The sequence below is a fragment of the Halichoerus grypus genome, chromosome 5 (assembly GCF_964656455.1).
Source record: "Halichoerus grypus chromosome 5, mHalGry1.hap1.1, whole genome shotgun sequence".
In the NCBI taxonomy this organism is placed as follows: domain Eukaryota; kingdom Metazoa; phylum Chordata; class Mammalia; order Carnivora; family Phocidae; genus Halichoerus; species Halichoerus grypus.
The window spans coordinates 11,558,518-11,580,362 of record NC_135716.1 but is presented as its reverse complement, the minus strand read 5'-3'; the positions used below and the strand labels follow the sequence as shown (position 1 = coordinate 11,580,362).

Here is a 21,845-nt window from a genome sequence, read left to right as displayed (position 1 = left end):
TGCCCCCCTGGCCTGCACCAGGTCAAGACCCCCTTGCCTCCCGCTCTCCCTGAAGCCCTGGATGCATCTGGGATGCCTTTCACGTCTGCCCGCTTGCTGGCCAGCTCTACTTCCGTTTTCCATGGGACTGTATTTCAGAGGCTCAGCACTTCCTACATTTCAAAGGATTTCCATAGCCGTGGTCTCCTGTGATGTCACTTACCAATCCTGAGATGAAGGTAAGGCATGTGCCCTTCACACATGAGGAAACTGAATCACAGAAAGGTTGAATGACTTGCAGAAGGTCAGACAGCAAGTTAGAGATGCGGTCTGGCCGAAAGCCCAGCTCTCCAGACTCTCAATCCTATGTTCCTAAAAATTTTTATTATAGGGCGCCTGGGTGGCTCGGTTGGTTGGGCGTCTGCCTGTGACTCAGATGTGGTCTCGGGATCCTGGGATCAAGCCCCTCGACAGGCTCTGTGCTTGGTGGGGAGCCTGCTTCTCCCTCTGCCTGTCGCTCCTCTTGCTTGTGCTCTCTGCCCCCCTCTCAAATAACTGAATAAATCTTAAAAAAACTTTTTTATTATAGGGGCGCCTGGGTGGCTCAGTTGTTAAGCGTCTGCCTTCTGCTCAGGTCATGATCCCAAAGTCCTGAGATCGAGCCCCGCATCGGGCTCCCTGCTCCAGGGGGAGCCTGTTTCTCCCTCTCCCACTCCCCCTGCCTGTGTTCCCACTCTCGCTGTGTCTCTCTGTCAAATAAATAAAATCTTAAAAAAAATTTTTTTATTATAAAATTAATTTCACATAATGCTCATGACACTGGAGTTTTATCATTAATCCCATTCTAGAGATGACAAATTAAGTTTTCCTTAAAGCATGGTCGCAGAGCCCCTCGCATCGGGATCTTCTGGAGGAGTTGCTGAAAACAGATTTCCGGGCCTCACCCCCACATATTCTAGATCGGTAGGGCGGGCTGGGCCCCGGCACCTGCATGTTGGTGACGTTTGCTGAGTGGCTCGGTTTGAGAACCTCCCCCCCCCCCACCCGGCTCCACCACAAGCCCCGCCCCCTCCCTCTCACCCGGCATTCACCGCGGCAGGCCCGTCGCAGCGGCGGCGCCCAGGTGGGCACGTCCCGGGTGACGGCCGCTTGTTCGAATGGCTGATGCAAAGACCTTACGATTCCGTGGGGGCTTCAGAGCTTACGGAGGGATTTTACACACATTTTTCTTTCTTTCTTTTTTTTTTTTTAGTTTATCAGACAAGGCATTAATTGAAGGATATTATGGCGCTCACGGGACTTCCCCCAAAGCCGCAGACTTGGGGCTGGTGACTGCAGAGCTCGGAGCGCTGCCCAGAACCCAGGTCTAGATGGACAGTTTGGCTGCGTGCAGAGCTCGTGGAGGGAAACCGTTTCTCTCAGACTGTTGACGTCATGGCTCCACGGTCGTCCAGTGCGCCCTCGTGGAGAAATCTGCAGCTATTGTGATTCCTGGTCTTCGCACACATGTTCCTTAACCCTCACAGCCCCGACCACCAAGCTGAGGCAGGCGCGAGGACTGCCATCTGACAGAAACCGGAATGGAAGCCAGAGTCACAGTGGCACCCCGAAGTCACTGATTTAGTACCGGAAGCCGGACTTGAACCTGGTCCCCGGGCCCTAAGCCTGTGGTCAACCCCACTGCTGTTACCAAAAGTCACTCTCGAAAATTCGCCCTTGGATACCTAGCAACCGAGTCACTGGGTAACCACATGGACGTGAGAGTGGGGATCACCAGTAGGAAGAGACTTCACAGGTGAAAACAGATTTGGGGGGGCTTCTAACCAAATGGGGTACCAAGACTGGATTTATTCTCCCTCCTTGAAATATCTGGAAAAAAAAATACAGGAAAAAATACTGTTTGGGGCGCCTGGATGGCTCAGTGGGTTAAGCCTCCTGGTTTCAGCTCAGGTCATGGTCTTGTGGTCGTGGGATAGAGCCGGCTTCGTGCTCAGCAGGGAGCCTGCTTCTCCCTCTCCCCTTGCCCCTCCCCCTGCTTGTGCTCTCTCTCACGCTCGCTCTTTCTCTCTCAAATAAATAAATGGAGGATCCTGGAACCATGACATCAACCAAAGGTATTTTGGAGGGACAGAGAGTAAAGCGATTCTTCCCAATGACTACCAGTTGGGAAAATGACACTGTTTTACCCTGAATTCCCTCTTTTTTAGTGAAAGAGAATCATAAGCCTAAAACAGATTTTTATTTTTTGGATAGACGAAAGTTCGCTTTAAACCTCATTGAAGGAAACAAGTCTCTAACGGACCCTGGGATTACCAAGTGACACTAGTCACGATCAGATGATTTTGTTAGATGCTCTGCACGGCTCTTACCAGATACTACTTCACTAACGTCTTTTCTGTTTCTTCCCACTGAGTGTAAACTTCCAGAAACTGGGGATCTTGTTTATCTTATTCCTGAGCATGCAGAACAGGGCCCGGCACCTAGCAGGTGCACTGTTTCTCAGAAGAGCTCACAAAGCAGAAGACCTTCCTCAGCCCCGGACTGTGAGGCTGGGCAGCTGGGCTTTTCACGAAAATCCCATATACTTTCTGAGCAACCTCTGACTGAAATTTCACAAAGAAGAAGGGCAAACGAGGGTAGAAAACCAAGCAAAGTGGCCAAATAAAGTTGAGCATGATGTGGGGCAGGACGGAGGGGAGGCCATCCTGACCACCACTTACGTCCAGGAAAGAAAAACAGTTTGGGTGTTCATTTCTTTACAGCGGTGAAAGAGGTTCAGCATGAGGAGAGAAAAATCGCGTGTCTGTGATCTACCTGTCAGCAGCTCCTTCCCCCAGAAATGCCCTTCCCTCTTCTTGCCACCAAACGGGGGCATGTCACACCTTTCCCTCCACGGCCAACCCTCCCATATGCTCTGTCATATCTCCATGTTCTGCCATGTTTCCATCGGATCTCTCTCTTCCTCCCTTCCTTCCTTCTCTCCCTCCTTTCTTCTTTCCTTTGCTTTGGGAGGAGGAGATGAGACAGGGAAACCCTGTGTCACCTGCTGAGCCATGGCCCCCTCCCCTCTGTGAGTTTGTCCTTACTCGTTGCGGATCTATGGACAATACATAGAATTTTGTAGATTTTTAAAATGACATATTCATGTTGTATGAATCCTTCTGTACCTTTCTTTCTTGCTCAGCACTATTCATGTGGCTGCATGTAGCCCTGGTGTGTTCATGGAGTGATTCATAGTGGTTCATTACCACCACGTGGAAACCCAGGAGTCTCTGCCTCTCCAGCCCTCTGTTCTCCCCCCTGCTCCGTTGCCCTGCAAGCTCCAGGAGAATGGGTGTTTTCTAGGCATGAGAACAGCACCTAGAAAATGTGGTTAATTCGTTCCAAGAATTTATCAACGCTTCCTAAGTGTTCCACTGTATGAAGTGACCACAATTGTTTTGTCGATTCTTCTGCAGATGACATCTGCATTATTCCAATATTTTGCTCTTTTAGACAGGGCTTTTGCAGGGATAGTCTTTTCCCTGTCTCCTCGTGCTCGGGTAAGGGAGAACTCATTTGTACCCAAGAGTGAAGCGACTGGGTCAGAGGTAGATATGCGTAGCTTCAAATTTATTGAAACTACTGCATGCTTTGCAAAGTGGTTATGCCAAGACTTGTCACCCCTAGCTTATTATATATTTTATATGTAATATATAGAATATAGATTTTTTATTTAATTTTTTTTTTGTATTTTAAGTAACCTCTATACCCAGCGTAGGGCTCAAACTTACAACCTCGAGATCAAAAGTCGCACGTTCTTCTGACGGAGCCAGCCACGCACCCCTGAATTATACGTATAAAAAGCTACAGACTTACAGTTCTGACCTCGGAGCTACGGCACTGCAATCCGTCCAGAATTTTTCTGTGCGTAAACCGCGTATGTACGGAGATCTTTCTCCTCTGACACATGGGACAATTTCCACCTGCTTTTGGACAGCTGTTACTGCTGTTGTCAGGATGCACCTTAACTTTGTGAATTAGTCTCCTGTGGGTGGGTGGCTGTTAGCTCACGCTCTGAAAACATCATGTATTAAGCATGTTTGCATGTTCTGTAGTTCTTTTCGTGGCTATGTATTTTACTGGGTGGATGTACCGGAATTAACTAGTCACGTGTGTTTTTACAATCACAGAATGGTATAAATCTTGTGTTTTTCTTAGGGAAAATGTCCAAGAGTTGGAATTTTGGTCAGTGCATTAGTATATTTTGTGCCTCTCATGTATTGCGAACAGGATTATTATAATTTAGGCTGCCAGCCTCCTGGGAACGGCTTTATGTGGGTATCGCGGGCATTTGTTTTGTTGACTTGACCCTGAGTGTCCACAGGGGCATGATGGGTGGTGATTTTCCTCTGCGTCCCAGGGCCCTGGCACATAGTAGGTGCACAGTAAAAGCTTGCTGAGCCAGCAGGAAGAGACCTCGATGTCACTGCAGGAAGACAGGCATCCAGGCACTCGGAGAGGTTGCCTCGTACTGGAAGGAGGTTAGAGACCTGGAGGCCCGGCATGCGAGGCTGGGATTCCTGGGGACCACCGTCCCTGTCCATTCGTGGCCGGGGAGTGCGGGTGGGGGGAAGGGCAGCTGCCAGGTGCCAAGAGCCAAGGGCAGAGCAAGGTGCGAGCCCTGCCCGCTTGCCACGGTGGGAAAGCCGCCGGGTATGGGAACGGATCGCAAACACGCACTGCCAGGGGCTTGAGGAAGCCAGCCCCCACCCCCACCACTGGACATGCACCCCCCAGACCTCTACGCTCCAGCTGTGCGACTTGGGGAAACCTGTTTGAGCTCTCGGTGACAGACTACAGCACCTCCCCCTGCCCCGCACCACCACCCCAAAGTTGTCCACGTCCTTATTCCTGGGACCTGTGAGTAGCTTACCTCACATGGCCCAAGGCACTGTGCAGATGTCATTAAGGTTTTTGAGACCAGGAGATGGTTCTGGATAATCGGGGCGGGCCCAATGTCATCACGAGGTAGTTACACAGGGCGGCGAGAGGGACGAAGCAAGAAAAGGGAGATGACATCGGAACATTCCACACACTTGGAAGAGGGAGGAGGGGCCCCCAGCCAAGGAAGGGCAGGCAGCCTCTACAAACCGGAAAAGCCAAGGAGAGGGATCCTCCCCTGGTCTCCAGAAGGAACACAGCCCCACCAGCACCTTGGTTTTAGACTCCTGATGTCCAGAACGGTGGGGGATTAAGTTTGTGTTGTTGTAGACCATGAGTCTGTGGTAATTTGTTATGGCGGCAACAGGAAAATACGCCCACTCAGCCCCGGTGGCCTCATCTGCAGAGTGGAAGTAATAAGAGAACTTATTTTATATACTTTCTTTGAGGCTAAAACACACCAAGATATGTGAAATGTTTAGAAGGCTGTGTGGCAAAGAGTAAGTGTTCAGTAAACACCTGGGCAAGTGGCTTGAGCTCCCTGGGCCCCCAGGGTTCCTCTGGAGCACACAGGGGGGGTCCCACTGCTGCCCTCTCCTCAGACAGGCCCTGGGAGGGGCCAGGACAGATGCCTTCTGCGGCGGGGGGAGCTCAGCATCCTGAAGCCCTGACCCGCGTCCCCAGGGCACCGGGAAGCCAACTGGGGCTCCTGGGAGCTAGGACTGAGCCTCTGGGCCCCTGAGTATTTCATCAGAGCAGCGAAGCCAGGAGGGCAAGAGACTGCACACCTTCCAGAAGCTCAGGGTAAGGGGAAAATCATCTCATCTACCAGAACAGGGATTTAGCGTGCTCAAAGCTTAACACACAAGCCCAAACGCATGCATCCACGCACACACACACAAGAACTGTCTCAATCCGGGCTGCCATAACAAATTACCATGGACCTAGGAGTTTAAAACAGACATTTATTTCTCTTTATTTATTTCCCCCCAGAGGCTGGGAACTCCATGATCAAGGCACCGGCAGGTTTGGTGTCTGGTGGGGGTCTGCTTCGGAAGAGGGCTTTCTGCTTGCTGTGTCCTGGGCCGGGGGCCGGGGGGATAGAGGTGAGGGAGTGAGGGGCACTGACCCCATTCAGGAAGGCTCCACCCTCATGACCTCATCACCTCCCAAAGGCCCCGCCTCCACATACCCTCACACCGGGGGGTAGGATCTCAGCATGTGAATTTTGAAGTGACACTCACCGTCACAGCAAGAACACACATGGGCACATACACACACACACACACTCTCTCTCCCCCCCCCCCCCCCAGTAGGGCCAGGACAGGCAAAGCTGTTACTCCCTGTTCTCCAGATGAAGAAGCTAAACTGTAGAAGAGAAAAGGCTTGCTCATGGTCCATCCCATGGGTTGGAGCCAAGCCAGGACGGAACCCAGGCTCCAGCTTCCTGGATTCGCAGTGCTGGGGGGGGCGGTGGTGATCCAGGGGGTGCTTCCTATCCTCCCCCTGCCCCTGCTGCCCCCCCATTCCTTCTCCCCTTCGGATTGGACACGGGCTCGAGCAGAATTGCATTCATAATAGTGTCATTTGATTACTGGATTTGATTTCGAGAGGAGTTGGGACTAAGTTGTTTTTGAATACTCTCTACCAGGCCAGAGGGAAAGACCACCACTTCATGTCATTCTTCTCTCAGCATAATTTTGGTGGGATGGGGTCAGCCTTCTTCCCCCTTTCTAAAGATGAGAATTTGAGGCCCCGTGATGTGCTCACTGCGACAGGGAGCAAGAAGAGGGCAGATACAGCCGGGGCCTTGCAGGACCTTCCTGTCTGGGCAGTGGCCGAGCCCTGGAGCCTCTGGAGCCCCCCGGGAGCTGGGGAGCGGACCAGGGCAGCGCACCTGCTCGGCCGAAGCCCCGGTAGAGGCCAGGCCAGGCCCCAGGCCATTTCCATCCACACTTTCATAGTCACATGTTGCTTTGATTTACAAAAAAAGGCAAAAAACAAAAAAACTTCAGTGTTATTTTTCAAAGCACAGTCCATGACCCGCCACATCAGAATCACCTGGGGGGGATCTGCTCCAGGTGCAGAATCCGGTGCCCCGTGGAAAGCCGAGGCTGGGGTGCAGGACTCGTGTTCCTGACGTGCCGGCATGGGACCCACAGGTGAGGGCCAGGGGAGCAGACACGCACACCCTGGGCAGGGAGGCAGGGGTGCGGCGGCAGGGGCAAGGGGAGCATTGCGGGACCTGCTCTCCGCTCAGCTCTTCCAGGGCCTCCGGCGGCTGCGGCGCGCTGGCTGAGGGCGCGGGCAGGGTGGCAGAGTGCAGAGGCCAGGCCCGAGGCTCCCGGGGGGCGGGGGGCCCCCCTCTGTGGGGTGGGGGTGGTGCTGTGGGGGAGACCGAGAAACCCTTACCGGGGCCGGAAGGCTTTCCTTGCGAGAGGAGAGCAAAAGAACACTTCCTTTTGTTTTCAGTTGTTCAAGTTCTTAGGGGCCCAAGAAGCTGGGAAACTCTTCTCTTTGCCTCTGATGTAGTAAGAAGACAAAGCAAAAGCAAGAATATTTAGCTCTTTCATCCTCCCCCGCCGCCCTATGAGGCCGCGGGTTCAAGCTTCCTCTACTAAAAGCAGTAGGAACAATGAAGAATGATCTGGAGGTAGGGGCGCCTGGGTGGCTCAGTCAGTTGGGCAGCTGCCTTTGGCTCGGGTCATGGTCCCAGGGTCCTGGGATGGAGCCCCGCATCAGGCTCCCTGCTCAGCGGGAAGCCTGCTTCTCCCTCTCCCACTCCCCCTACTTGTGTTCCCTCTCTCGCTGTCTCTGTCAAAAAAATAAATAAAATCTAGAAAAAAAAAAGAATGATCTGGAGGTAGAGGGTGAAGGAGTTGTGCCAGGCTCTTCGGCATGAACAGCAGGGGGAGGGAGGGGAGTATCATTTATGGAGCCCCTAATTTATACCAGACCAGATGCAGCTCTTACGTTTTACCAAAAAGGTACTGATCAAAGTGAAATGTACACACACTTGAATTATTCAGGAGGGCCTATTGTGAAATGTCCCGAGTTGTCTGTTCTCTGTCCATTTTGTGAGGGCAGCGGTGGAGTCCACGCTTCATGGGCAAACGAAGGGCCGAGGGGCAGGCCCACTGGCCCACGTTCACTCAGCCGAGAGGGCGACGCACAACCTCAAACCCAGGGCCGGAGAATCCACAGCCCACAGCTCTGCTTCCAGAGGCCACGGAAACGCTTCGTTTGGCCGGAACAACAGTCTTACCAGAGAAACCCAAAGGCCACCTCACATTTTCAGGTTCTCGGGCCGGCTTTGAAGGCCTTAGTCTGTGATTCCCGAACGTCCCATCCTCTTGAAGACACGTTCGTTTCTAAGAGTGGAAGGAAAAGACCACCCACAGAATGGGAGAAAATTTTTGCAAACCATCGATTTGAAAGGGACTTGTCTCTAGGATATATAAAGAACTGCTACAACTCAGTAAAAACAACAAAAAAATAATCCAATTCTAAAACGGGCAAAGGTTCTACGTGCCATTTCTATAGAAGGGTTAGCCGTGGCCAGTAAGCACATGAGATGTTCATGGCGTTCGTCGTCAGGGAGACACAGGCCACCACCACCACGAGACGCCACTGCGCACCCACGTGGCTACGATACAAAAGGCAGACGCTAAACAGTGTTGTCGAGGACGTGGAGAAACCGGAGCCCGCGTGCACGGCTGGCAGGGACGTGAAATGGCGCCGCCGCTGTGGAAAAGGCTGGCAGCTCCTCAGATGGGCAGCCAGCGCGTTACCCAGGCCCCGGCAGCTCAGCTCCTGGGTGGGCGTACGAGAGACCGGAGGGCATAGGTCCACACAGACCCTGACACACCAATGTTCACAGCAGCCTGACTCCTAACAGTCACACCGGGGGCAGCAATCCAAATGCTCCTCACTGGATAAACAAAATGAAGTCTATTCCCAGGGTGCAGCATGACCTGGCACTAGAAAGAAAGAAAATACGGATGTATATGACAACACGGACGAACCTGGAAGACACTCCGCTAAATAAAAGAAGCCAGTCAGAGAGGACCATGTATCTTATGATTCCACTTACAGGAAACATCTAAAAGAGACAAATCTGTATAGATGGGGAAGTAAATTAGTGATTGTCAAGGGCTGGTGGAACTGAGGGGTGACTAATGGGTATGGGGTTTCTTTTTGGAGTGGAGGTTCTAGAGTTGAGTGTGGTGATGGTTGTACAACTCTGGGAATATGCTAAAAACCCCTGAAATGTGTACTTTAAATAGGTGAATTGTATGGTATATGAATTATATTGAAATAAAGCTGTTACATGTTTAAAAAAAAAGAGTTGGGAAGTGGGAGGTAGGTGACAGGTGTCACCGGCAGAGGGCCAAGGAGGCAGGTAGCTCATAAGGGGCTTGCCCCGATTAGTCCTTAGGCTCAGCTCTGCTTTCTAGGAGACTTTATTTTCTGTTTTATTATTTTTTAAAGATTTGTTTATTTATTTGAGAGGGAGAGCGTGCAGGGGGAGGGGCAGAGGCAGAAGGAGAGAGAGAATGTAGAGCAGATTCCCCACTGAGCGCAGAGCCCGACGCGGAGCTCGATCCCACAACCCTGAGATCATGACCTGACCCGACATCAAGAGCCGACGCTTAACCAACTGAGCCACCCAGGGGCCCCAGACTTTTTTTTAAATAAATCTTTTGTTGAAGTATAACCAGCGGACCACTGGAGTTGACTCAATCCAACTCGCAAGGACGGACTGTTTGCCTCTTTTCCCAACGTGGCACTCAGTGACATCACATCAGTGGCTGGTAGTCAGCCGTGCCAGAAATATTTCCACCACGGGAATGGGGAATTGCTACAAAGAAGGGCTTTTAAAGATCTATTTTCTGAGGGCTGGCTACACCTTTATCAGCATGCCACTGAGAATAACACGTACAGGAAAGTGCACATATCAGAAGCCAACAGCTCACTGAACTGTCACCAACTGAAAAAACATGTATGAACAGCACCCAGAGAAAGGAATAGAATAGTATCTGCACCCCGAGGTCCGCCAGGTTCTTCAGGTTCCCCTTTGGGCCACGACGATTCTGACTTGTAACCCCCACAGATGGTTTCTTTTTGTACGTTAGAGAGAATCAAAGGTGGATCCTTTCAGCCCTCAACACGGGGACACTCGTCTGTTGTTGGTACCGTGATCATCCTCGTCCCATGGTGCAACGAATCCCCACTTAACACGCCCATTGTACTGCTGAGGGACACGTGGGCAGTTTCTAGGTCACTACTATTATAAGTAGTCCTGCTATGGACTATTCTTTCAGCCAGCACGTGCACCCATTTCTCCCGGGGCGTCTATGGGTCCCCGCGGCTGCACGTTCAGCTTTAGACGACAGATTCTCAGCCAACTTCACTTCGTTCTGTTCCTATTTTCCTCCTCCTGCCCGACTCCCTTGTCCTCCCCTCTCCTTGCAAGCTGGCTCCCCACCCCAGCATCTTCCACTTGGGCACAGACCAGACGAGGCCTTGGCTTTAGGTGGGAAAGTGAACCCCGGGCCACGGGCTCCAGTCTGGAAGGGAAAGCAGGAAAGCCTTGGTGTGCTTGCTGCTCTGTCACCTCTAGAACTTGCTTTCTAGCCCCGTAAACCGAGATCCAGATAGGGCAGCCGTCGCCTGGTATCCGGAGGTGGAGCAGGCCAGGGGAGTCCTGGTGTCTGAGCTTGCTAAGTGGTTCCAGCTGAGCAGGAACTAAGCTTGCACATTCGGACAATGCATTCTTGTGAATCTTTGTTCTGCAGCTTAGTGCACCATAAAAAGAGGGCCATTGTCAAGCCGCCTGTTTACTGGGTGGGAGTCAGCAATATGCAGCGCAAGTGGGCAGAGCAAATGTGGATCAGAGGCTCCCTGGCCGTGGCCCTCGCTGGGGCGGGTACTCCCCATGCCTTTGAAAGCATGATGCTTCCCGTGCTCACATGACCCACCCCCTTCAATAGCAGGTGCTTTTGCCAGGTTTCGTGTGTTCACTCATTCAAGGAACACTCAGCAGTCACCAACGGCATGTCAAGCGTGGCGTAAATCCGTGTTTCTGATTTCTCACTTGTCACTGGGGAAAGTGGGGTTTCTTTCTCTCTCTTTTTAAAAAGATTGTATTTATTTATTTGAGAGAGTGTGAGCCAGAGAGGGAGCATAAGCAGGGGGAGGAGCAGAGAGGGAGGGAGCAGACTCTCTGCTGAGCAGGGAGCCAGACATGGAGCTCGATCCCAGGACCCCGAGATCATGACCTGAGCCGAAGGCAGACGCTTAACCAACTGAGCCGCCCAGGCGCCCCGAAAGTGAGGTTTCAAGTTGTTTTTGAGAGGATGAGAGGGTCCTGTGTGCCCCCCGGCGGTGCATGGGCATCACCTGGGGATGCCGGCTAGCTGCAGACTCCTGGGCCCTCCTGAGACTCAGAACGACGAGGTCAGGGTCCTGGAGTCTGACTTTCACACTGAGGATGATGCTAGCGCAGGCCTGAAAACCTGGCCCTCGTGTATTTCCAGGCCAGCGTGCAGATGGCCCATTTGCTATCTCTTGTTCTCCAATGTGCTTGGACCTATAAAGCAAAATCTAAAATTCGGTCCACGGAAGCATGAAGCCCAGCAAGGCTTCTCCCAGGCGGTTTTGCAGAAGGTCAAAGTTTTGACCTTCTGAGCCTCTGACTAGGGTTTGCTGTGTGGTAAGATTTTTGCAAAACAGCTGTGTTTATCTGAGCTTTAATTCCTGTTTCCAGGAGCTTAAGTGTTTCAGCGTTTGCACACGGGGCTGCTGTGCTCACACACACACGCTGGCTCACCGGTCACTCTGTACACGCACCAGGACCCCCGCGTGCCAGCCCGACCTCTGGCTCCATGTGCAGAGCGGCTCCGAGGCTCACTCCTGCCAGGGCCCTCCGAACGGCCAACTTCACTGCATCTCGCGGTTCACACCCTCCCTGACGGGCTGACCTGTCCACGGAAGGCTGGGGCGGCCTGGCTTGGACCCAGGTTCCCCACAGAAAGGGCAGCCAGCGAACACAGGAGCAACATAGGGGCAGTGCAGGGTCATGGCTGGTGGCCACATGGGCCCTGACCTCGGGTTCGAGTCTGGCTCCCGCCTTCGCTGGCCACTTGACCCGCCTGAGCCACAGCCTGCTCAGCTGTGAGGCTGGAAGAGACGAGACCAGCTTCCTAGTGCGGCGGAGCTGAGCACGGCCCTGCCGCCGGGGCCCCAGTGCGGGTGAGCCGTCACTGTGCAGGTGAGGGCACCCAGGACTGGGGGGGGCCCTGCTGCAGCTGTCCCTGGGTATGCTCCCCACGGGGGGGGCGGGGGGGGCAAAGTGATCGGTGCTTCTTCATTCCCCTCTCCCCACAGGCTTCTCAGGGACAGAGTATGGGGCTCCTCTTTGCAACCACAGGCCTGGTATCCTCTTGATGCAAAGAGAATGTTTGGGGGGAACTTACACGCTCAGATGTTTAAGGGTAAGGTAACCTCCCCTGCAGCCCAGGCTGGGGCCGGAGAGGCCAGGTTGAGTGTGCCCAGCTGTGGGAGGGGGCACAGGGTCAGCTGAGGCTCACCTGCAGAGAGGTGAGCCCATCAGCTCGGAATTACGTACATCCTGCAGACCCGGGGAAGTAAGATTCCTTCCGGGAGGGATGAGAACGCATGGTGGGGCGGGGGGGTAGGAGAGATCGACTTAGAATTACCATCTTTACCACCCACCCCTGCCACACACACACACACGTTCTGGGAGATGTCAGACAGGGTGCTGGGTTAGAGGAGAAACAAGGTGGTGGGGCGGGGGAGGGAAGGCTCTTGCCGAGGCCACATGGATATGGGCTCATAGGGCTACCATGAGTGACCTTGAGCAAGTCACCTCAGCTCTGTCGAGCGGATGTGCCTCAAGAGGATTTTCACCTCACTGGGGGCTGAATGCACATACAGGAAACAGGCTCATCAACCGTCTCGCGTTTGAAGGACCGAAGGCAGGGAGGAACTGAAGGTTCCTCTGGTTTCTAGCATCACTGGGGGAGGGCCGTCCGGGGCTCCCAGCATTCTGGAGGGGCTGCTTCCAAGGGGGGTAAGTCGGTTCATTTCAAACAGACACTGTCCCAGGTTTAATACAGAACCAACGTAACCACTGTAACACTGTGATTAGAGAGAAAGCTGGCTGCCCCTTTGCCTGAATTATCCAGGTTAATTCCATTAGCCTGTCCCAGAACTATCCTGACAGTCACTGGTTTCCATGCCAAAGCCCATCTTCCCTGGCAGCATGGTCTGCAGTTTATCTGGTCTAGGTGTGTGAACAGGCACTAAAATGTACCAAAGCTCTCAAAAGGAAACAGAAGGAGTGCCAAACACTCCAGAGTCTTCCATGCTGTAGCTTCCGGCTTCTACCTCTGTTCCTCTGGCTGGACCTCTGCAATGCAACTAGGAACTCTCCTAGCACAGCCTTGGGAGCCAGAACCACTCGTGGGGGCTCCTGACTTGGTCATACCAGCCCGTGGCACCTCCCGCATGTCCGTGAACCCTTCTGAGCCTCATCTTTGGGCTCTGTAAAGCGGGGAGGTGCATGCACGCTTCTTGCTGGCTCGAGGGTGAGAGATCACGTAGGCCCGGCGCCTGGCCCTGGATCAGCTCCCTGCGTGGCGGCCCTGAGAGCAGCAGCTACAGGAGAGAAGGAAACGCCCAGCAGCCTGAGGCCTGGGCGTCGCCCTCCCTCTTCACGTGGAGTGAGTGCATGGGGGTGGGAGTGGGAATGGGGGGAACCCCAAAATTCTAAGGTCTATTTTTTTTTAAAGATTTATTTATTTGACAGAGAGAGACACAGCGAGAGAGGGAACACAAGCAGGGGGAGTGGGAGAGGGAGAAGCAGGCTTCCCACCGAGCAGGGAGCCAAATGTGGGGCTCGATCCCAGGACCCTGGGATCATGACCTGAGCTGAAGGCAGACACTTAACGACTGAGCCACCCAGGCGCCCTGAGGTCTATGTTTTGTAAGCTGAGGAAAGCGATGGACATTTTTATGTATCCAGAGCGAGCTTTGACACGGGAGCTGGACTGACCTGTGTTATCTGTCCCCCCAAAGCAAAGCCAAGTGGAGTCTTGATTCTCACCAAATGGAATATAGTGGACAACTCACAAAATGGCTTGATTTCAGAATTTTGGGATCAACTGAGAGTATGTTTATTTAAAAGCAATTTTAAATATTAAAAAAGGTAGAAATTAACACATACAGTACTGAAAACCGGTCACATTAAATACATGTGAAATGACAAGCGTACTGATGTCTGGTGTAACATCCAGATGAGAGTTTGGAATTTGCCTGGTGGCACTATGGGATTCCTACACGACATGTAAAAGTTTAGGCAATAAAAAAATAAATAGCAATTGCTGTTCAACAGTAAAATAAGACATAGACTATTTGCAGAATGTAACTTTCCCCTCTGGGGGAAAAAAAGAACTAATTATTTCTTTTTTAATAAGGTTCCATACCTTCAAAATACTATTATCATGTACAAAATTGCAGATCGTGGCTCACTGAGTTTAAGAACAACATCAGATTCACACTCAACCAAGATCACCAAAGGTATTCATACCTAGCTTTCCTATGTCCCACACTAAGCTGGATTAGAGAGAACTCAAATTCCTCATGGAAAACAAAAACAAAGCCAGAAAGGGGGTGGAAAAGGTATTAAAAAATATGTTTGTGTAAGTGGTTGCAAAGGAAGAAAAAGAACAGACAATGACTCCATCTAATTTTAGACATCTAGGTTTTGAGTTTTTTAGAAAACCAGTTTATTTTGAGATCAGCTGAAAATACTGTAGGCCACAGAAACGAATAGTTCTTTAACGCAACTAAAAATGTGTACTTGAATGAACCAGGACTCCAGGTCACTTCGGACGGCGACTTCCTGTCCTAACACAAGCGCGGCCAGTGAGCAGGGGCTCTAGACACTCGCCTCCGTGCGGGGCTCGCAGGGCAACCCCCTGCCCCCTGCACCCCCCCGCCCCGGGCAGCAACTGCTTAAACTCACTTTCCAGGAACAGCTGAGAAGTTGTGTTGCAGGTCTGTCATGCAAGGTTTACTTATTAGGTGGTTATTCAAAGTTTTCGTAGTACTCGCTTAAGCAGAACTAGATGAATATTCACTGAGCACGGAGACTCTACGAAAGAGGGTTTTTCCTAGGGGTTCGGTGGGGAAGCTGTACTTCTGCGAAATGAACCTTCCTCTCTTATCGCCGAGGTTATGCGCTTGGCGATACCAGCTTTCTGTGCGGTTGCCCACAGAGCCGTTTGAGCAGGACCCGGGGGCCTGGGAATCCGGAGAGCAGCCCCGCTGATCGGGCAGGGCAGCTACCCGGACCGATGGGGCTGGCATCCTAGCGGTCGGACGGACGGACAGGGCCCGGACAGGCGGACATGGAGGGAGGCTCAGAGCGCCACGCGCGGTGGCGGCCGAGCGCCTGGCTGTGACCTGGCCTGCCAGTACCGTGTCTACGAACAGAGCTTCAGACCAGCAAGCTCGCCTATGATGGGGGCAGAATTGAGAGCACGGATGAAGGAGAGACTGCCTTCAGCACCCGGATGCTGTGGTGGGGAAACGGGGTGAAGGGCCGACTTTTAAATTTTTTCATCTTCGTGAATCATCTTTTCACCCGTTTGAACTGATCAAGGGCCAAACTAAGAAAATAATTAAAATTGATGTGTTCGGGGCTTTAACACAGGTGAAGGACGCTAATTCAGAAGAGGAGACGGAACTTCACACTCTGAGAAAGCCGAATGACTGACTAGAAACAGATATTGTTGCAACCTTATAATTTCTGCTTTAATGGCGATCAAGTTAAAAAATGTACAGTTCCACTTGTCCATACTATTCCTTTATAAAAGGCAGATTTCGGGTAAGCTTCTAAATGCATGCATAATGTAGAGGCTAATGTTTCCTGGCGGTCCTCGGTTCCTGGAAGTTGAGCTTCATCAGGTGTGTCTTAAGCTTTTGTCAAAATAGTCGTGAAGGATATGTTAGTTTTGCATAATGAGGTAATATCTCAGGGGCGGGCACTCCTCACCAGAAGACAGTATACACCCACCTGGCCTAACCTGCACAAGGCCGCAGGGACCGGAAAATGCCACAAAGGTGTTGGGTGGGTGACTATTTTGCGGAAGGAGTAACACTTACATTGAACCAAGCACTTCTCTGTAATAAATACCCAGGTCGGTTTTTGTGGCTGTAAACTGTGTACACAGATAAAGTACAGGCTGGTCTGTCGTGGAGCTAAGCTTCACCTGGAAAACAGAACCCCCCTCTTTGCTAATGTTGCATTTGCAGTAACACAATTGAGAATACTGTTTTGTTAGGGACACAGGGTGGATTCTCTGCCTTTCAACGGTTGCTGGAGACCACTCTTACTGGCAAAGCCAGCAGTTCCTAGATTCCTGGTTTCGTCTGTCTGCTGGGACAACAGCACAGAGGCGGAAGTGCGAGATGCCCGGGACGGCCGTGGCAGACCAGGAAGGCGCGCCGGGTCCCAGGGCCCCCCCCAACACTGGCGAGGGCAGAAGCCCACAGGGTATTTACACACACCTTATCCCCTCCTGAGGTGGCCCTTCCGGGACTCTCTCGTTCTGTAGCAGCTATATACACACGTGTGCACAGGGTTACGTGGAGGCAGCAGTCCTGCGTGAGGATGTGGACGATCTGAAGGTTCTGCTTTTTGCTAGTCGGACAGGATGTGAACAAAGGACACTGGGAAGACCCCCTTCCTTTCAGGCTGTCCTTCGATATGCCCAATCTGTAGGGAGAAGAGAGAGTCGTCAGGCTGGAGGCCGGCAGCTGCCCACGGACAAGCCCCGTGGGTCACGGTCCCCGTGGACTCGGCCCACAGGCCCGGGGTGGAAGGCACGCTGACCCTCCCCGACTCTTTGGGGGACTACACGCAATCATAACAGAACAACTAACAACAGAAGGTGCAGCCCACTCCGCGCACACTCGGCCGTCCCGTGAGGGAGCGCTTCCTGGGACGCTCAGCTTCTACCCCGAGTGTCCATTCCTCCCCGACGCGTGAAAAGAATCTGCCCGTGGCCTCACACAGGCTGCAGACTCCAGAGTCCGTGCTCTTCACGGGGTGCACAACTGCCTTTCCTGCTGAGCGACCTCAGACAAACCTTGCTGGGCCTCTTGTCTGTAAAATGGGGCTAAAATACCCTTTCCTCTCAGGCCTGTGCTGAGATTACATAAAACATCACACGGATGGGAAGGGCTGCTCTGGGAGAACTTGTTTCCTGGTTGCCGTGGGGGAAGGAGACGGTGAGGGCAACTCCACGGTCCGCTGCCCGAGCCCGTGACCACAGTGCCCCGCGAGAACTTCCCGATGATCTCCGTTAGACCGACACTCGTCGCGTTAAAGAGAATCCCATCGCGAGCCTTCGACAGGAAGAGCAGGACACGCGCCTGGCTTCAGATGACAAACGCAGAGAGAGGAGGGGGCTTTAGGAGCCGGGCCAGCTCTCCTCTCCATCTCCACCCGTAAAGCACCCGCGGCGTCCGCGGCGGCTGGAGCAGGGCTGCGGGCTCCCCGGGCTGCTTCCCTGGACCGCCAGGCCTGTGACCTCGGGCCGCTTCTCTCATGCTGGAGTGAACCGACTGCAGACCTGGCTTACCCGCCTCAGGGGGCCTTAGGCGGTTGGCGTCCTGCACGTGAGCGGGTTTGTGAATCGGAAATCGTTTTTATGTCTGGCTCGGCAGAATTTTCGCCGAGGACGATGGTAGAGGCACCAGTGAGAACTTCCCACTTACCCCCTCTGGGTCCTCTGCTGTCGTCACAGGTTTCTTAGCAAAGGATCTGGTCACTGCCTGTGTATCCCCAAGTGAGTTTTCGGGACGTCCCTGTGAGGCGGGGTTACTCCTGTGCCATTTCTGAACAGGAATCAGGCTTATGGAAGGGACATGCCTTAGCCAAGGCCAGAGAACGACTCAGCGACTCACGCCAGGGTCTTCAGAGCCCATCTCCTTGTCATGATTCTAACGTGACTCTGGAGCAGGCTCCCCACCAGGAGCAGGGCCAACCCTAACAGAGGCAGGAGGGGCCACGGGGGCCACCCCCAGCTGGCCCCCCCCCGCCGAAAGAGAGAAAAAGAGGCCTCATCACTTCCTTCGGGGCGTCTCAGCTTCAGCACCCCGCATATTCTGGGCCAGTGATTCTGTTCTCCCAAGCATCCCTGGCTTCCATTGGCCAGAGCTCAGAGCACCCCCTTCCTGGGTCCTGACCATCAAAACTCTGACACTGCCAAGGGTCCCTGGGGGGCAAAACTGCCCCTGCCCGAGAGCCCTGCTTCGGTCCAAGCAGAATCCCCACGGCTGTGATCAAGAGTCTGGAGGCACTCTCCAGGCCCAAAGAAAGAGAAGCCAAAGGTGTATGCGCACCTGTGCGTATGTGTATGTGTGCGTACATGCACGTGCGTTTCCGGGCCCGGGCAGGCTCTGCTGGCTCAACTGTGAACCACAGGTCCCTTTCTCAGCAGACAGGACGGGGTCCCTCTGGGCTGGTGGCACACAGCTGCCAAGGGAGCAGGGTCCCCACGCTGATGCTGGGAAACACTCAGCCAGGAGAGACGTGAGGCCACCACTCACGACGCCCCTGGCCTGCCGGCTGTCCCAGGAGCCTCACTCCCGACGCAGCCGGAACAGCACAGGCCCACTGGGCTGCCCTTCTTGTCACTGAGAATCTGCACACGGCCACCTCACCATCATTGTGAGGACAATGAGGCCTTTCTCCAGACACCTGGGCAAGTTTTCACGTAAAAGGGATTGTTACAGACATTTTTCATCTACTCCTCTGAAGTCAAGTGAGGAAGGTATCATGCCCCACTCGACAAAGACAGACTGCAGGCTGGGCGAAGGAAGGCTGGAGCCTAAGGACGGCGTGCAGTGGTGAGTAGAGGCCAGTTTTGAGGCTTTTGCAAACCCTCTGTGCGCCCTGGGCTTCAGGCTCTGGGCTCAGAGATGCTTCGGAATCTTGCCTGCCTGCCTCCTAGCTGTGTCACATGCTTAGCCTGCCCGAGCTTTGGCCTCACATCCAAAAAAACCTGCGGCTCACAGGTTGCGCGAGCACGAGGGGCAAGCCCAGGCACACGTTAATCCTCCCAACCCCGTTTCAAAGCTCCGCGGCTGCGTCTCTAGCATGACCGTGGTGAGGGAAGACAGCCAGCGAGAACGCTGGGGGGGCATGAAGCGGCCGGCAGGGTACGTACCCACCACTCCTGGTCCTCTTCCCCTGTGACGACGATCACCTCCCCCTCCATGAAGGTGAGCTCATCGTCATTGTCCGCCTGGCAGTCGTAGATGGTCTTCACTCGTCTCACCTTGTTTTTCCCCTTCAAGACAGAAACGGGGCTTCAGCGGGAATAAAGGACACACTGACCTTGGGAGCGTGATTTAACCTCACTGCGCCTCAATTTCTCCTTTGTCAAGGGGGAGGCCCATCTGCCAGGCGCCCAGGTGCTGGGTGCTCCCTCTCTCTTCCCCGAGCACTAGGACGGAGCCTGGCATTCGGGAGGGCACGCTGCCCATCATGTTCATGGGAGGGCAGACTATGGGTGGGGATCGAAATCCAGCCCCACCAAAACCCCTGAGGCACCCTGCCCTCCCCCACCCCCAACAGCAGCTTGCAGAGATGACACCAGAGTCTAAAAATGGTTTTGGGAAACATGATGTAAAGAAAAATGTGCAGCTTCTGCATACTGAATGCACAGCATAAACAAATTTCTCAGTCCCCTCACGCAAAGTACTAAGTCAGCACATGCTGGTTAAACAGGGTGGCGGCCTGGGGTGGGAGGATTCCAGGCAGTTCCCCAAAAGGTTTTTTTTTTTTTTTTTTAAGATTTTATTTGACAGAGACACAGCAAGAGAGGGAACACAAGCAGGGAGAGTGGGAGAGGGAGAAGCATGCTCCCTGCAGAGCAGGGAGCCCGATGTGGGACTCGATCCCAGGACCCTGAGCTCATGACCTGAGCCGAAGGCAGACGCTTAACCCACTGAGCCACCCAGGCGCCCCTCCCCAAAATGTTCTCATTCACGATCAGTTTTCACTTGCACTTTTATCTGTTGGACTTCTGGTTCTTTGCAAATAGGAAGATGGGAATAGAGAAAGGAGGAGGTTTCTGGTGCCTAGCTCATTCAATAATTAGTATTAAAAAAAAGCAAGCTGTGTTTCTCCATGTTTTGGGTCCAGTGAGTTCTCTCTGTGCCCCAGTGTCTCCCTCAATCCCCCCGCACCTTTCTGCGGCCCGTCCCAGGGCAGTGCTGGCCGGAGCAACCACGGCAGTGCAAGGCTTAGTTGTCTTAGCTCCAAGGCCCGCAGGGGAACACTGATCATGGGGAGGATTAAATGAGGGCACAAAACCACTGTCAAGTGCAGAGCATGAGCCGGGATCCTGCACAAGGCCATCTGGGGCGCCTGGGCTCCCGGGACAGTGCCCTCGTGACGAGCACCTGCCATGCTGAATACGGTGCCCTCCAGCCTGTGGGAGAATGGGTGTTCTCCCGACCCCTCCTTTAGCGTGCAGGTGCCACACTCTACGGCAATGCTATTTTTACAACGAGCGGGGGCAGAACTGTGGTGTGGAGTGGGGGGCCTTTCAGTTCCCTCATGAACCAGGCTCCCTCAGCCTGGGAAGCCAGTGCCCCCGCTCTGGGGTGCAGCCGGGGGCAGGACCAATGGCCACTGAATCCTCCGGGAGCACCTGTCCAAAAAAGGGTTTCTTGGGAAATAAACATTTTTATATTAAAATAAAATCGGTATATTTTAGAGCAGAAAGCATTTCATGAAAAGGAGGGAATGTGGGATTTCAACCGAATTCTGCCTGCACCAGTCTCTTGGGGCTTTGCCTCCAGTCCCTCCGAGAAGATGCAGTGAGAACTGAGTGGATGATTCTCAGAACCCCGAGAGGGAACCTGCCTTCCTGTGACTCTGAGAAAGGACAAGTGTCATCCTCCCGGCTTTAAGACAAGGGTGACCCCTTGCTGAGCGTCTGCTCGGTGCCATTCCTCGGTCACCGCACTTACTGCCTGTGAGCTCAGCTGCTGCTCCGGCTCCTTTCTGTGTCCAAGGGCACTGAGGCCCAGAGAAGTAACGGCCCAGGTCATGCGGTGACAGCAGGTCGGGCAGCCGCCTGCTGGAGCCCAGCGCCCGCGTCCCTAACCACTGGGCTCAGCTCCGCCCGCCGCCGGAACCACAGCCGGTGCAGGTGAACAAGCGTGCGATTTTTCTGTGTTGCTGGAGCACACACCCTCCCGCTGGATTTCGGGGCGCGGCAGTGGGGTTTGCAAAAGCCTCAAAACTGGCCTCTACTCACCGTATTGATTTTCCTGGGCAGTGGTACAGGCGTCTCTGGCAGGGTGGGGGTGAGGTCATTGGAGTCTTCGGACGCTTGCTTTTGGATGGTGTCTCGGGACTGCACGTTTGGGGAGAGATCCGCTGGGTGCGACTTCTGGGTGACGTCGGGGGGCTGCTGGGCCTTGGGGGAGACCTCTCCAGTCTGGGACTTGGCCAACAGGTCTCCCAGCTGCGGTTTGGGAGGCAGGTCCTTCATCTGCGGCTTGGGAGGTAAGTCTGCCAGCTGGGGTTTGGGGGGCAGGTCGCCCAGCTGGGGCTTGGGGGGCAGTTCTCCTGGCTTCGGTGGCAAATCTCCGATCTGGGGTTTGGGAGCCAGTTCTGCGGGCTTCGGGGGCAGGTCTCCAGGTGGTGGCTTCTGCGGTAGCTCTGCCAACTGCGAGGACTTCTGGAAGATCTCGGGCGGGCTGCTGGCTTTGTCTAGGGAGAGGTGATGGCTGGTTTCTGTTTTCCTTAGTGCCACTGTGGGAAGCAAGCACAGGGACGGAGGTCACCGGAGGGGGCCCTGGGGTGGGGGAGCGCTGCCCCCTCCTTCAGT

The 21,845-nt window shown here is 53.7% G+C and overlaps 1 protein-coding gene across 7 annotated transcripts in view; it reads right to left on the bottom strand.

Annotated features, from left to right (window-relative positions):
- Positions 1–5,847: 5,847 nt before the first annotated feature.
- Positions 5,848–21,845, bottom strand: part of ASAP1 (ArfGAP with SH3 domain, ankyrin repeat and PH domain 1) — a 353,659-nt gene continuing 337,661 nt past the window's right edge. For 5 of the 7 annotated variants that reach the window (XM_078072001.1, XM_036084487.2, XM_036084489.2 and 2 more), the window contains 3 exons: positions 21,270–21,769; positions 19,167–19,289; positions 15,720–16,708 (listed from right to left, as the gene is read on the bottom strand). In XM_078072001.1, the coding sequence (XP_077928127.1) occupies positions 16,634–16,708; positions 19,167–19,289; positions 21,270–21,769 (698 nt within the window). In that variant the 3' untranslated portion in view covers positions 15,720–16,633. Of the gene's footprint in view, positions 8,883–15,719; positions 16,709–19,166; positions 19,290–21,269; positions 21,770–21,845 lie in introns of those variants that run through there. The other 2 variants (XR_013447676.1, XR_013447675.1) reach the window with 2 other exon arrangements.